At 38.4% G+C, this 16,135-nt stretch overlaps 1 protein-coding gene across 6 annotated transcripts in view; it reads right to left on the reverse strand.

The window, feature by feature from the left end:
* Positions 1-266: 266 nt before the first annotated feature.
* Positions 267-16,135, reverse strand: part of ADAMTSL3 (ADAMTS like 3) — a 173,475-nt gene continuing 157,606 nt past the window's right edge. For all 6 annotated transcript variants that reach the window (XM_027644164.1, XM_027644165.1, XM_027644163.1 and 3 more), the window contains 8 exons: positions 12,981-13,163; positions 10,833-10,952; positions 9,815-10,027; positions 7,241-7,424; positions 4,612-4,816; positions 3,549-3,658; positions 2,734-2,948; positions 267-2,205 (listed from right to left, as the gene is read on the reverse strand). In XM_027644164.1, the coding sequence (XP_027499965.1) occupies positions 2,096-2,205; positions 2,734-2,948; positions 3,549-3,658; positions 4,612-4,816; positions 7,241-7,424; positions 9,815-10,027; positions 10,833-10,952; positions 12,981-13,163 (1,340 nt within the window). In that variant the 3' untranslated portion in view covers positions 267-2,095. The remainder of the gene's footprint in view (positions 2,206-2,733; positions 2,949-3,548; positions 3,659-4,611; positions 4,817-7,240; positions 7,425-9,814; positions 10,028-10,832; positions 10,953-12,980; positions 13,164-16,135) is intronic.

Raw genomic sequence — 16,135 nt, forward strand, 5'->3', positions numbered from 1 at the left:
CTGATTCTAGATTTCAGTGAATCAGAGCTGACTTGTTTGAATTTTGGCAAATTCTCTTCCTTCTTTTTCACTATCTTATCTCTTAATAGTAGTGCAAACCAGACTGTAGTGAAGCTGAGAATCTGTCTGATAAGCTGTTAAAAATACGAACTGAGGCTCTGAAAAAATCCCAGAATTATGGACATAGTAAGTTGATAAAATAACAAAGAATGAAAGCATGGCTACCATGAAAATCATAGTAATAAACAATCTCTGGGTAATCACAGTGTTGAATAATCAAACTATACTTTATTTCAGAGATATCAAAACTACGTTCAAGAAAGCTAAAATCTTCAGTTACTGGAGAAGCAATAAAATAATCTACAGAGGAATGTCATGCCAACTGCAATAAGAAACATTTACAGCACTGCTTCTGTATAGCATGCATACTTAATCAGAGTTAACGCAACAAAAACGCTATGTGTTAACATTTGAAAACTTTAAATATAAAGGGAAAACAGGAATAAGAAATTTTGGTAATAAGAAAAAATATACGTCCAAAAAATCTTTATTAAACACTGTACAAAACAAAATATTGCACTTTTAAATCAGACAATAAATATCTACAAAAGTATCTTACAAATGTTTTATTTTAATTTAAAGAAACGGCTTAAACAATCAAGACCCATTGCTGATTTTAAAGGCAATGATCAGGAATATCCTCTCCTTGCAGTCAGCCCTGGACTCAACAGTCCACCTTAAACATTTTCTATACAGTAGTGCTAACCTAATTTTCAGTGATGCAAACCCTGTGCAGGAATGCTGGGTAGGAACTGCTCTAACAGCACACCTGCTCACCAGCCTGGAACAGCTCAGGAGTGTAACACAAGAGCCAAGTCAATGCAAGCACTCAGGCCTCCAATATGAGCAGTAGTTTGGAAACTACAAAAGAAAAATAAACATTTATTTTCTGCCTCCTGTGGGGTTCCCTCTGCTTACAGCCCAAATCAGACAATCTGCAATATGGAAAATAATTTAGCCAGGAATATCATAATAAGAATTTATCAACTTGCAAAAGACTCAGATGGTTAATGGTCATGATGAAAAGTCATCTTGATGGAAAACTGCTCAAAATAGACTTCTTTCACTTGTTTATCTTCATAATTAATAATTCCTCCTTGGATATTTTTCCCCATTAATGGAGAAAAATAAAATGATTATTCAAGACAGGAAATCTGACAGCTGTGTTTGGCCAGTTATTGGCTCCCCATTTGACTTGATGTGCAAGAGAACAGTGATCACAGTTTCCTTCACAGCTCTGACAAGGAAGTCTTCTGTCTAATTTATTATCAGTACTGAAGTGTAATCGTGCCAGAACTTCAATCGTACTTCAGAGACTGGAATTAGAATAGAAATGATAAAAAATGACACCTCATTTATTCAAAACAGCTTTGAAAATTGTACTAGCATCTATAGTGTCTTTTACTGCATACACATAAGTACAAGCATGAAAAATTGAATGTACTTCTGTGTATCCATCTCACAGCTAATATCAGTAAAACGTATCCTGTGAGATCAACCCTTCAGCTCAAGTTGTTTATGAAAATGAGGTTGCTGCCAAAAATTTTACAACTACAAGCCACAGCTTCTATAAATTTAAAAATTGTGTTAAATATAATAAAAAAATTGAAAACCTAGGGGTCAATAGTTGCTGCAAAATTTCTCAAAGTATTTTTGTGACATTTTCTCTTAAGTTAAGGACAGTAAGCCCTATCTGGTGTTTTTAGGTAATGCTTTTTTCCCCCTGATAAAATTGTAATGTGATGGCCTGTAAAATTTTACAGATGATATGCTATGATATTATCTTGCTAATCCAGAAACGAAAATGTTTAAAACATTAAAAGTTCCATTGCAAAGAGTGAATAATAAAAGTTCCCAGAAAAAATATCCTGTCCAGCACATCAATCTGTAATACTGTTTTTTTCATTAGCCCCACGTTTCCATTTAATTGTTACAACTAATGTCTCTTTTACAAGTATATACTTCGAGCATGTTAGATTAATGGACCTCTCTTCTCATCTCTTCACTGCAGCATCATGAACTTGCCATAGAGGACTTACATTTCTTGACATGATTGACAACATCTTTGTTTGTAGGTGTCTATCAAGCATAACTTTAGTTGCTTTACAAATGTACAGTAGTGAGTTGTATCCTTGCATTCGCCTTCTGAAAAATATATTTAGACATTACAAGGCTTTATAATGAACAAAAGAGAAACAGCAGAACTTGTCACTGTAATTGTAAACAACTGATGGATTCCTAGTAGGTTTGTAATTATTTCACTGTGCATTCCTGGCAACAGTGAATTCAAAACTAAACAAGGTCACAAGAGGTGTGATCTCACTGCATTCATTTACTTATTGTCTGCTTCAGAACACTACCCCATCTTGGAGGAATTAACAGCTTGCTCAGAGACCTGTGAGTCACAACTGGCACAGTCATGTAGGGAAGTTTGCAAAAAAACAACTTCCTAAATATCCTGTTTCTAAAAGTGCTTTTGAGGCTTTAATATCAAACTGGCCTACTTAGAGAAAAGTAACCCCAGGATTATGAAGTGCTCCTTGGAGAGGATAGTTTTACCTTTGATGTACAATCAAATGCTTGCAGAATCATTAGTGTACAACTGTGAGTCACTTTCTAATATAACTGCTACAAACTATTACTATGCTTATATTTAAATAAACATTTACATACTGCCACAGGATGTGACATTGCAGTGTTGCCAGGTCACTGGTCTCTTCCTCCATCCACAATGCTGATCAGCCACAGGTTTATTACTCTGTCTGTGTAGGCAGTACACTCGTCTTGACTGAAATCCTCTCCCACAGTCCACACTGCAAGGCCTCCAAGGGCCTGTCCTCCAATAGACATCACACGCCTCTGAAGAACAGTTTCTTCTGACAGGAGGCCTGTGGAGGGAAATAAGTGGTAGTTAAATCTTTGCTTTTTTGCTAAACCCTTATTCACAAAATTATATACCCGATGCTGGAAGGGGTGACTGGAACTGATTAGCCCACACCTCCTGCTCATAGCACAGCCTACTAGACCAGGATGCTCAAGATCATCTCTGTGTTTTGAGTATCTCCAAGAATAGAGGCTCCACAACTTTTCTGGGTACCTGTTCCAGTTTTTTCTTATATTTAAGGTGAATTCCCTGGATTTCATTTTGTGCCCATTCATCACGCCTTCTCATTCATAATGGAACAAAGGATAAGGCCCTGTTTCTTTAAACCAGTTTCTCAATCCTGGAATAGAAAAAGTGTTTTACCTTTAGGAAAATTTAACTGACCCTGAAAGACTGCATACTGGATGCTCCAAGTTCTTAGTGCATAACCTCTGCACTCAGGAGTTCCTGAATTCATCCAGTATCTACAGAGGGATAACTGTTACTACCTCCCTTCCTTGTATTTGGTACGAAAGAATTTGCATATTTATACTGCACTGACAATCCTGTACTTTTAATTTGATTGTCTAAAGAATCTAACTTGTAACTCTGTCAAACTGTTTACCTCTTTCTTTCATCACAAAAAGAGTTTGGCACCAAAGATCCATTACGAAGTTGACATATAAAATGACGATGCTGTAAACCTACAGGGCGGCCTACACAGCGACCAGAACACTGAAAATGGAGAGAGAGAAAAGGGTGAGGGGAGAGAAAAAGAAACAACCAAATTAATAACAACAGAATTACCCTTCTAGGCAGCTACCCAACTGCAGCTACACAGTCCAGCTGTAATTCTTGCTCTGTGTTTCTCCTTCTTCAGCCCTATCACACCTCAGTTCAGATTAAGCCTAGATGTTTTGGATTCTCTGCGTAGAATTTCACCAGGACACTGACTTTCCTGCTTATTTCTAAAGCTAAATCCATTGTCTGCTCTCATAAGGTCATAACCCTACTGTTACAACATTCTTTTTGTACCTCTGACAATCACAAACTTGCTTTGCTGAAACCTGTATCGGGAAAGTAATTCTAAGTCATTACTTTTCACATAAAATAGTAAATAGTATTGCCATTTAATGTTAATAATTATAAAAATTGTATCAATATGGACACAAATTTACTGCATAAAGGAAGAAACAGAAAATACAGGAAAAATGTTCTATGCACTAAATATTGTGGCAACTGCTGTTGAAGCACATTTATACGTCTTTTTCAGGGACTTCACAAGTACAGCTATGCAAGCTGTGTTCTTATAAGACTGCAATAAAAGCAATATGCTAGCTTGGAAAATGAAATATATCATAATGGCTTAGCTTGTAAAATATACTGAAGCTGATACTCTGGTTTTGGGTCAAGTCTTCAACAAATAAAAGTTGCTCAGATATCACAAAATGAAAAAAAAAACCAAACATACACAAAACCAAAAAACCAACCAATCAACCAAAAACCAAAACCCCCAAACAAACAAAAAACCCAAACCAGGATTTCTAATTGACTGGTCTGAAAGGTAATTACAGCTACTGCCACAGAACTCCTCCCTTGTGCAAGAGGACAGATGTTCAGCCGATGGCATTATGACACTGACACACCTTTACAACATATGGAGTTTCAAGACAGACGCTGTAAATTACCTGTCCCTTTGTCTGTATTGGCCCCACTGAACACGAGTGGCCCGTGCAGGGTTTCCTTCCCACAGGCCGATCCCTGTGTGTACAAGCTCCTGGCAGCAATGCCAGCACGCTGCCGTTGGCTTTTAGCTGTTGACACGTGAGTTGTCGATGGCGGAATCCATTGCCACAAGATGCAGAGCACTCAGACCATGGACCAGTCACCCACCTACAGGAGGCACAGACAAATTTATAGCAATTAGTGCAAACTTGCTGGTAGCTCACAGCAATTGTTGGCAAATAAAAATCAAAAGAATCTGTCATTGCAAGTTTTGGATGTGAGAACACTTAGAATCAGCTTATTCAGTTAAGCAAGATCTTATAAATGTGGTTAATTGATGACTTAGCATATATGCTAACAGAAATTACACTGCCTGTTACCATGCTAGGTAAGCTCTACAGACCCTGCTGGATGTGACATTTCAGAAGGAAGGACAACGTGCTTTTCCATAACTTATAAAACGAATGGTACCAATTTATTTACTACTAAGGTGACAGGTGTCATAACTCATCCGAATTTATTGCATGGAGATCTCGCTAGATGATGGCTCAAGCAGAACATGTTACTTATTGATCAGAAGTTGCAAAGATTTAGTCTGTCTTGGCAGCTGGGAACAACACTGGGTAGGCAGAAGGTGGTAATACAATGTCTTTACTTGATCTTTTCATAGATCTAGGCTAGAAATACAGAATGGGACTTTACGCGTAGCACAACTGTGATAACAGGAAAAATGTTCTATTCTCTTCAGCAATTACTTAATTTTCTTACAGTCAAGCAGCCTATATCCCTTCATGGAAGATTAATCTTTTACAGGTTGCACCCTTGCATTTCTCTCTCTTTTAAAGTGCAAGTATTTTTGCAAACATTTGGTGCAGCACATGCACAGCAAACACAAGTTAAGTACACACTCAAACCCTTATATTTGCTTAACTGTACTTCTCTGCTGTGACAGAAAGTCATTAAACACATAAAACCCACTTTGAATAAAAAGGGTCCATGGCACTGACTGTATGTTTAAAGTCTTAATAATTCTATGGGTACTTTCTAAAGAGCTGCCTTGGGATGAGAAGGTTGTGCAGAAATCAGTAAGTGTGGAAATGGGAAGGGAAGTCTGGACATTTTGCACTTCCCTCCCAGGCCGGTAATCACAGGGAGAGGAGAAGTTATAGGCACCAAGAACCAGACACATGGCTATTTTCTGTACTTTTCAGGCATCTGGGATGCTCCTGTATAGAAAGCATGGAATGCTTCATAAAAGAGAAGCAATGTATATGAGCTAATTATGTTACTATACACACAATTCCCTTCCACTGGTGAATACATAAAGCCAAAATAAAAAAAGTAGAAAAAATCAAAGTATTTTAAAAGACGATTCAGTGCCCATTCTGTTTAGCCATATGAAACAACTGATTTGTTTTTGTTGTGAATACTCTGGGTCCAGTGATTAAGTCACACCCTGCAATTCACTGAAAGGCATGACCTTGCTCAGGGGAGCACCAGGCCCTGTTGTATCCTCCTGTCATCTGCTCCAAAAGGCTGGAGTTTGAGAGGGAAACCTGCAACTTAATCTGTGTTTCAAACTATTGGTTCCATTTCAGTATCTTTCCACTGGCAAAATGTTTGCTTTCTACGGGCTGGCTGGAGTTCAGTCTCACTATTTAAGATGATCTGGTTTTTGGCTGCTAATAATGAAATATAAACAAATTTCTTCTGATATAAATCTGTTGCTATGTTTTCTCTATTTAGAACAGAGTTAGAACATACTGGCAAGATTCACTCCCACAATGTCAGTTAAGGTTTTAACACTTCCCTCCCAACAATTTTCAGTGAGGGACAACTCCAAAGTGTGTGCATCCCTCACAGATTTTTACTTTGCTGACAGTGATGGCCAATTCCTTAAAGCAACAGAAAGCACTTGTTTTGAGGACTCCTGTAGGGTTTCCTGCTAATGACCTAGAGCAACATCTTGTTGGGCCGGAATGCTCGGTGCAACTCAAGTAGTCTCAAGGTAAGGTTTTGGCCTTTGGTTGCTGAGGTGTACTTGTCTGCGATATAAATATTTTCAGCCCCATGATCACAAGGTACCCCAGCTGATCTGGTGAGAAAACTGGCAGGGAAGGGCATGCAAGGAGCACTGTGCTGATGGGTATTAGAGACAAATGAAGCATTCCACAGCAAATATCCTGCTCAGAGCTCTGCTGGCACAACTGAGAGCAGGTGAACACAAGGTATCCTCGCTGCTCTAAACACCAAGAGTTTTCTCTCCGTAGGGTGGCACAGATTCCACAGAAGTAACACATCACAGTGTCTCAGAAAGATCTCCAGCTTAGCTTTTGAGATGTGATAGCAGCAAGACTTGCTGCAGCAGCATGTAAGACACACTCTGATCTTATTCAGCTGAATCAAATGTTTCCCTTCTTGCTAGTGGATCCATTTTCACATCTCTCATGCTTCAATGTTCATGAAATAAACCCCAAACTTCAGACTTGGAGCACGAACACAGAAATTTCACAGAAAAACACAGTTTCAGGAGGTTGTGAGTGCATTTTAATACACATAGAGCACATGGAAATAGAGTACAAAGGAGGTTACCTGGCAGGGCAGTCCTCTGTGTTGCATGACTGGTGAATAATTACTGGCTTTTGCAGCTCTCTGCACCAGGATTCGTTTACTTTCTGTTTCTCTGCGTTCATGCACTGTAGCCCTCTGGAGCGGGTTCCTGAATGCCCACAGCTCGCAGAGCAAGGACTCCACTCAGCATACTCCCATGCATAATCTAAGAAATGCAATTGGAAGCAGTGTGAGAGAGGCACTGTACCTTGTAGCTGTGTCACATTTTGATTAATTTGGCAGAACACTGTAGGCTGGACAGATACTGCATCCTCTGTAGACAAGCAAATATTTCAGCATTATGAAAAGGGATCGTGAGCCAAAGTAGAATTTAGTCCTACTCAGCTTCCCCTCAAGTTCAGCCCTTACCTATGAGCATGAAGCTCTCTAAAAAGCAAATGGGATCAGCATATGTGCATATGAAGGGCAGAACCTGGCTCACAGTAGGAACTGAGGAGCTTCTTTTAAAACTTTCATAACATTTTTATAAAATGAGCATTAAAAAGAGGAAACTATAAATCAGGCTCTCTAGATTTCCTGCTGTTCTACAATAAGTTTATTCTGAAGAAAACTCATCTTACTCCAGACACCTCACATAATTTCAGGACTTAAGAAAATCCTGTACTAAACTACAGAGAAGTACTTAATGCAAAAGTAATTTGCTACTGAGGCATCTGGCAAGATGAAAAAAGGAATTTGTTTTAAAGAGCGTTTTATATTAAAAACCGATCACTTCTGACAATTACTACCTTTATATTTAGTCACAATTCCACACTTACCCCTTCCTCCAAAATTTTTTTTTGACACTTGGTAAAAGATGAAGTACTATGCAATATTGACAGATCTTTATGTGATCACAGAAGGAGTCAGGTTTTTCTATAATAACCAAGAATAATTGATAGCTACCAGCTGTGTCCACAGGCTCACTCTTCCAGCACATAATGAATTCTTTAACTTATTGTTTTTCAATGTTTCCTTATTACTTCTGGGTTTCTTAAAATAATACAGAAGGGCCTTTTTCAAAGTAGAAATAGTTAAATTTACTGACTGCAGCTATGATGGAGAGACTGTATTGTTTGTTTAACTAGGATGATACTGCTCAGAAGTGCCCTCAATATGCCTACTGTGCAAAAACCACCAAAGGAGATTATGCAGTCTCACAAATGCATTGGTATTGTCATGATGAAACATTTACGTAAGTGTCAATCAGAGTTAAAGCTCACAACTACAAAATGGAATCACCTCAAAATACTGAGCAACCTGGCTGGGAAAGGGGATTGGACAACACTTAGCCAGGTGGAGAGTTCAGGACCTGGCTAGACCTGTTCAGAAATTCTAACTGCAGTGAGCTCTAGATTAGGATCAAGGAGGACTGGACTTATTTTTTGATAAATTCTACTAGAATATTTTCTGACTCAGTTAATTAATATTTTTACTTAATTTTTATTTTTAAAATAAATTTTTTGATCATAGATACGTTTAAGTGAAATTACTTTGCAAATGTAACTGACTCTCTAACCCCAGACATACCAGAACCATCCTCACCCGTGAAACAGTCACTGAGAATGCCCTCATACACAGTGTAGGGGATCTGATCCTACTGCCTGAGTCCTTTGCACCATAAGCCAAACCATATTGATAGTTTAAGAGAAAAAACAGATACAGAACCTTTGAATTTCAACAGACACTTGTTTTTAAATCTGATTTGCATTCCCTGGGAATTGACTGGTCAGAATTTTATTTTTTTTTAATGTCAAAGGGAGATCGATGCTTTGCTGCCAGACTATTAGGAGGATCTAAGTTCCTAACTATAACTGGGCTTTTAAAAAGACAATGTAATTAATTTCTAAAGTATTTTAAATGTTTAAAGCTTTATAACATGTTTGCAGATACAGACGAGTGTCTTGCTGGTGCATACATAAGATTCTTCTCAACTTCATCTATAATCCTCAGTTGTACATTTTATAACCTACTAATGTGGTTTTGTGCAAGTGCATTACACTGGAGAACATTACAAGATATTCTTGAAAACTTAACATGGAAATCAGTGAGTGTGCAGTGTGCCCTGGTACACTGATGTGTTTAAGGGTGACTGCAGTAAGATCACTACCATATTGATTGTAATGATGCTGGATTATGGCAATTATATTAAAATTATTTTGATCATAATGAAGGTATTTCCAAAGATAACCTCAAAGTCAGTTTTGTTTCAGTTTGGTGGGCTATCACAGCAGCAATTTGTATCATTTGTTGAAGGAGAAATGCCTGCCTGATTTAAATGTTTAAGCAGAAAGACCCATTCTCTCAGCTTCTCAGATACACAAGTAAGAAATCAGAACCCCCATGTGATATTTGGATACACATTAATTCCCATATCCAACTCTGAGTACAGGCATTGTCTATTGACTAAATGGGACTATCCACATATGTGAAGTTAAACATGTATTTGTGAATTACTTTCAATGCACAAAAGCAAGTTAGTTTTCAGGAAAGTCTCTACAGAGTGAAAGAATATATTTTAAAATTCAAGAATTTGTCATATAATTTTCAACAAACCTTCCTTCTTGACATTTACCCAAACTGACATTAGTTTTGCACTAGCTGAAGTCCAACATTGGAATTGTCCAGCAAATTGACCAGAGTTGGTGTTCACCTCTAGGATACGACCCCCAACCAGGGTTCGGTATTCCAAGGTCTTTACTTCCTCAACTGGACTATCTCCAAAAAGCCAGTGGACTGTGTGTCTGTAGCTGGGCAGCACCGGGCAACCTAAAAATCAACAGGATTTTAGCAGGTTTTTCTAGACACACTGAAACGTTTGTGAACAAGGATGTATGACTGTGTGATTCTTCATAAAAGACATTACCATTCTAATTAAAAACAAGCATATGCATAAATTCACTGAAGTCCAAACTATAGCCCAAAATCCTGACTGCTCCTGGAGGGATATCAGGTCTGTGGTAACACTTATCACACTTTATATTTTCCCTTTCAGTAGGTTCTTATAAACTTAACTTATATACAAATAAAGTGGATGGAGGGAGGGATTATTTAAATAGAGTAAAGATTTAATCTCAGACTCTACAATATGCAAATAAGTCTGTAATTAAAGAGTTTTTATCTGTTTGGTGAAAGGAATCATAAACACATTGAAGGAAATTGCTGCATTTTTACTCCATGGGCACAAGCAGGAATGCAAACAGAGGCCTTCATTTAGACAGGGAAAAAAAAAACCCCAAACATTTCTAGAGCCCAGTTGAATCCCCTCCCATGTTGTTCAAGTGAAGCTCAAAGAGTAATTATGCAGATTTAGTGTCACAATGAGTCACCTCAAGATGCCTAAAAGGTCACCCTTGTAAAATATTTTTTGGAAAGCTGAATAAAAAAATTACCGTGTGTCTTACTCTAAGGCTTCCTCTATGATAACAGAAAGCTGAGGCAGAGCTAGGAAATCCAGGTGGTCACCAAACCTGGACTCTTGGGAATTACACTCACTTTTTCCATGGGGCCCCCTCCAACTTAATGAGATAAATAAATAAATAATATAAATGACAAAGCAGAAAAGACAACACACCTATTCTTAGTGGATCTCCAGGTACCACAGTGACATTTGTACCAATTCCAGATGCCATTATGATACGCCTTCTTCTGCTTCCCTTTGATAACTGAGTGCTACTCTCTGTAAATCTTTGTTCTGTAACACAATGCATAAGATCTCTTCTTACCAAGAATTAAATCATGATGCTAAAAAAAAATTATCAAAATATCCAGCATGCTAGTTATGAAGCAGGATAGTAGCACTTTGCAATTCTTTAGGATCAACTTCATTTATGTCCATATAGCAAATAAACTTCAGATATGTAAGCAGGGAAACACAGAAATTACTTGTTTATGCAAGTTTCTACATTAATCAAATTTATTGAATTTATCAGAAAAATAGACCTGTAACACTTAGCGTAAAAACAAGATTTACAGGATGCATTTCCTGGTTTTCATGCCAATGTTATTTACTGTTTCATTACAAGCCACTAACATACAGAAATTGTAAGAAAAATAATTCTCTCAGAGGAATTCTCTCAGGGCAGTTCCTCTGTTCTATTAGATGGAATTCAGACAAAGTGCTACAACAGAAAAAAAGAAGAAAATCTTTTAAAATCTCATTATGCACACAGATAGCATAATGTATGCAGAACCAAATGCCTATCACTATAGCAACTCCTCCTTTCTATCATATGCTGGCAGAATAACTGCCAAAAATGTGGGCAATCTGTCAGTAACACACAGTTCTTACCACTTAGTCAACAATTCTCTTCTAATGAATGTACATAATATCCATGACTCTTCCTCCAGAAGAGTTTAAATCTTCTGCTACATTCTAACTTCTGTGGGTTATTTCACACGGGTTAAACCCTTTTCCTCAGTGTGTAATGTCTGTACGAAGCCTCCTGCTTGTCTGTAAACACTGGGACAAAATGAGTGTTCACAAAACCAGAGTGATGCCAGTCCGACAGGCAAAAAACTGGTTGCCATGTCAGACCTTAGGAACTTTTATTGGAAGGGCTGCACAGACTTTGTGCTACTGCTGGACTGCCCTCGGTCAGGCAGTAAATGCTGCAGCCAAGACCAAAACCTGATGTGATGTTGTTTTAGACAACACTGAGCCGGTGCAATCTGCAAATCCTGACAGCAGAAGTCCTCCCATTTCACCGCAGTCCTGCACAGCCAAAAACTTGCAGAATTTGGCCCTCTCCTACCTGCTCCAGATTTATTTAAACTAATGTCACGTGACCAGGAATAGAAACAAAGTTCAGACTCCTGTGAGCAATCTTCCGGTCACGTCACTGTAATAATATTCCTCTCTGGAACATCCCAAATTTTCATGTACTCCAGGAAAACTGAAACCAGGAAGGCAGCTTCAGCCTACACTCATCCTCACACAGAGACTCATATTACGCCCCTGGAACGTCTTCCTCTGCCAACAGACCCAAATGTGTCCAACCTGCCCTCTGTGTGTGCCCAAGAAAGAGAGTTTTGTAGCAGAATTGGCCATGGGGAGCTGTGCTGCTCTTTGTACAGCAAAACAGTGAGAAAGCTCATCTCTAGAGCCAAATGATCCATTTACTGGAGTGATTTACAAGGCAAGATTTTATTATACAGTATTACATTATTAATCTACTTACAATAGGGTATTATATATGGAGTTTTTCTTTACATTTTCTATCCTGAGAGTCAGCAGTTCATGTTTAGATTTTTTATTTCCATGTCTCTACGTTTTATTGGCCTCTATAATTAAAACCCCCAACACAGCAAACAAAACAAAAAACCAAATCCCAAAACCAGTCTTTGCTTTCATTTTCCTGCATTTCCCTGCAGATTTTCTTAATACTCAAGCCTGCCCTGTTTCCCTAGATAAAAGCACGAGGAACAATGTAAGATGACAGTGGATTTAATTTCTAATGTGTCAGCTGGTTTAAGGGCTGATATTTGTTGCCTGGAAGCAAGAAGATGAAATAACCTTGAAGTGAAGAGTCAAACTGTCTGTACATAGATCCATATTACAGGAAACACAAAATAAAGAACGGATCCCAGGGAGTCAGATGCAATCAAAAATTCCAAATTCCTAATAAAGTGCTAAGTATCCCCCCAACTATTTTATTGTTAAATTTTGATTATAAACTGTCTCCCTGTTGTTATCAGTAAGGAATTCTCATTTAGCACTTACCAGTCATTTGGAGAACAGATGCAGCTTCAGCTTTTCCGAGAGCATTAGTTGCTCTGCAGGTGTATATTCCTGCATCTTCATAGGAAACATTCCTCAGAAATAAAGAGCCATTCAAAACCAAGAAAGAATTGACTTGTAGAACGTCTTTCTTCTTCAACCATGTTATGTTTGGTTGTGGAACACCTTTAAAATGCAAGTAATTAAAGCATTTATTGTGAGAGATAAACGGTAGGGCTTATATTGCTAACTGATACCCTAACATCCAAGAATCCTGGGTTTCCATTGTCATTTCACAGGGGGGAAAAACCAAAATAAAAACATTGCAGCAAAACAAGCACTTTTTGCACTCACAAGAAAACTTCTCAGTTGTGAGCCTTCCTAGTAATTCAGCATCCCACTAAGATTAAGGTTAAAATTAAAGTACTGTAAAGCCAAGTTCACAGACAACTCTAAAAACTGCTACCAGTTCTACAAAAGCAATGTGCTCACGTGTCTTGCTGCTGAACAAGATGTGAGACCATTAAACCCAGTCAGGGCCAGTTGATGCAAAGATCTGCACAGACCCTTTACATTCAACTTGTCTCTCAAAAGACATGAAGGAACAAATGAATATTCAATTTCTGATCAAAAAGAAAGAAAAATAAATGGGGAAAAATATTTCTACTAAAGAAAAAAAAAAAGGATGTATTTATCAATTAGATTAGAAAATACATGTGGCCAATTTATGCCAAAAAACTCCTGAAAACCTCTCCAAGTTGCAGATGTGATCTATACATCAAGTAACAACAGTGAAAAGAGAAGAGAAAGAGGGGCTCAGCTGTTAAGCAATCTCAGTTATCACGGCATAGAAAACCAAAGGTCTATCATCATGCCTGCTGTAACTCTTGAGCTGTGAGAACCTCAGCATTTGCAGATAACTTGTCATTTTAAATTTTAATCAACAAAGTACTCTGGACATTTATTTTTAATGAGATGATTTTTCCACTGGCACAGTACCAGTGGGAGGACTTCTACTGTTTTACGTTCCTCAAACGTTTGACTTTAAAAAGATATTTTGCTAGTTGGCAAATCAGACACCTCATTGCTTGTGCTCTGGTTGAGCTGCTGCAGCAGAAATGCTCTTTCCATGTTCCGAAATCCTCGGGAAGTCACTGGGTAGGCTGATGTACGTGGCACAGTGAGCAGTTGCAGAGGTGCACAAAGGTGCAGGCAAGAGGCAAGTCAGAGCAGATAAACTGTCTTTCATTTGAACTCTTTTTTTTGCTAAATACAATGGTCAGTGCTCACTGAAGACTACCAAAACAGGTTCTGCTACAGAAGCCGACCCAAATTTTGGACATTTGGCAGTTCCAGCCACATCCAGTGCTAATTCAGACTCCTCTCTTCACAGATCATTGTGCAGTATTACTTTACAGATGATGTCTTCATGATGTGGAATGGCCTTTAGGAACAACTTTAGCATTTCAATCACTGGCTTAGCACTTCCAATGCACACCTCAAGTTTTTCCTTTGCTGTAATAGGAACCAGACATATTTTTTGGAATCTGCTATTTCACAGAAGGAAAAAGCTCCCCTCGCCATTTTGTCTAGAAAGGTAGCAGAGAGAAACACTCTTCTGCACAATCACAGATTTTATTCTAGACAATTTAGCAGCTGTTCAGTGCTTTTAAACCCATGTAGATTTGTATTTAACTGAAGGAAGCTGCATAAAACAAAGTACAGATCTGCAGAGTGCACAGGGGTCCAAAACCCAGGTTATTTTTCAAGTTTCCAGAAAAAGCTTTATGCCACTTTGAAAAATCTTTTTGGAATTAGGACAAGGTCTTGTTTTAAGGGTCTTTTTTCCATTTTACCCCAGCTTTCTGGCTAAAGTGTATCATTCTCAGACATATTTTTCCTTTACAGTGTACTTTCCATGGCCATTCAGGAGTATATAGTTACTATGCAGATGGGCTGAGGAGTTGGTATGAGGATGCTGAGCTGTTTAAATCTAAGGCCTAGAGGTTTGCAGCCAGACCAACCTCACCGGCACCAAAACCCAGCAGAGCAATCAGAGCCAAAAAGAAGCCAGGAGCAGCACAGTTGAGATGGAACTAAAGTAAAAAGGTTTAAAGTCAAATTCCACAAAACACAAAAACGTTTGGAATGGTTCAAATTTAAACTTTTAACCTGAGCGTCTATCAAACATCAGCCCAGTATAACCCCGGGATACAGTCCTTCCCCTGCTCTCACAACAGCATTTAGAAATGGAGCTCATTCCAGGGATTTAACTAAAGTAAGATATTTGTCTTCCAAACATGGTTTGTATCCTAGAGTTTATCCCAGAAAAATAGCCATGTCTCTATTCTTCTAGCCATGTCCCATTCAGAGATATGTAGAGCCTTTTAAAACCTGGAGTTCAGTTTGCAGAAATCTGCAGAATAGCTTTGCCACTCATTTTAAGTTCAAAATTGCCTATCTGTCACATACCTCACACTCAAGTTATAGCAAATGATTCCTCTTTGTTTCTCCAAAGAGCTGTATATGTTTCTCTTTAGGGGAAACAAGCGAGTAATACCACACACACACGAGTAAATCAGGCCCTTACTCAAGTGAGTAATGTGAGCACATAAACATAAACTCAAGGTCTGAGGAGCAGAAGTGCAGCCAGAGCCCTGCACAACAGCCCAGCAGCCAGTCCATCTGTCATGCACAGTGAATCCACCCAAGCGATCTTTGGGGTGCTGGCACTTACAGGGAAAGAGCCTGTGTGTGGGGAACCCATGGAAAATGATCAGTTAAATCACAGAAAAAACCAACACTAATGCATTATACACAGTTATCACATGCTGTCATTTTGAAGTGGAGTTGATGTTACCTGGATACCTCCAGTGTACATCCATAAAGGTGAGCTGCTTGAGCTGTAAATAGTAGTGGGGATAATTACAACACTCCTCCATGGTATTTTAGCCAAAATTATCGTGAAGTTTTTTATCCAGGAGCTAATAATTGTTATGTGAACTGTGTGCTGAGCCCCTCTGAGCTGGCCTCTTCACAATAATTTTGAGGACCCTGCAAGATTTTGCACTTCATGGTTCTATTTTTTTCCCAAAACCTTTTTATTACATGGATAAGAAAAACAGTATCACTATCTGAAAGTGAGACTGAGAGATGTT

This window comes from Corapipo altera, unplaced genomic scaffold (assembly GCF_003945725.1).
Source record: "Corapipo altera isolate COAL_440 unplaced genomic scaffold, ASM394572v1 50, whole genome shotgun sequence".
Taxonomy (NCBI): Eukaryota; Metazoa; Chordata; class Aves; order Passeriformes; family Pipridae; genus Corapipo; species Corapipo altera.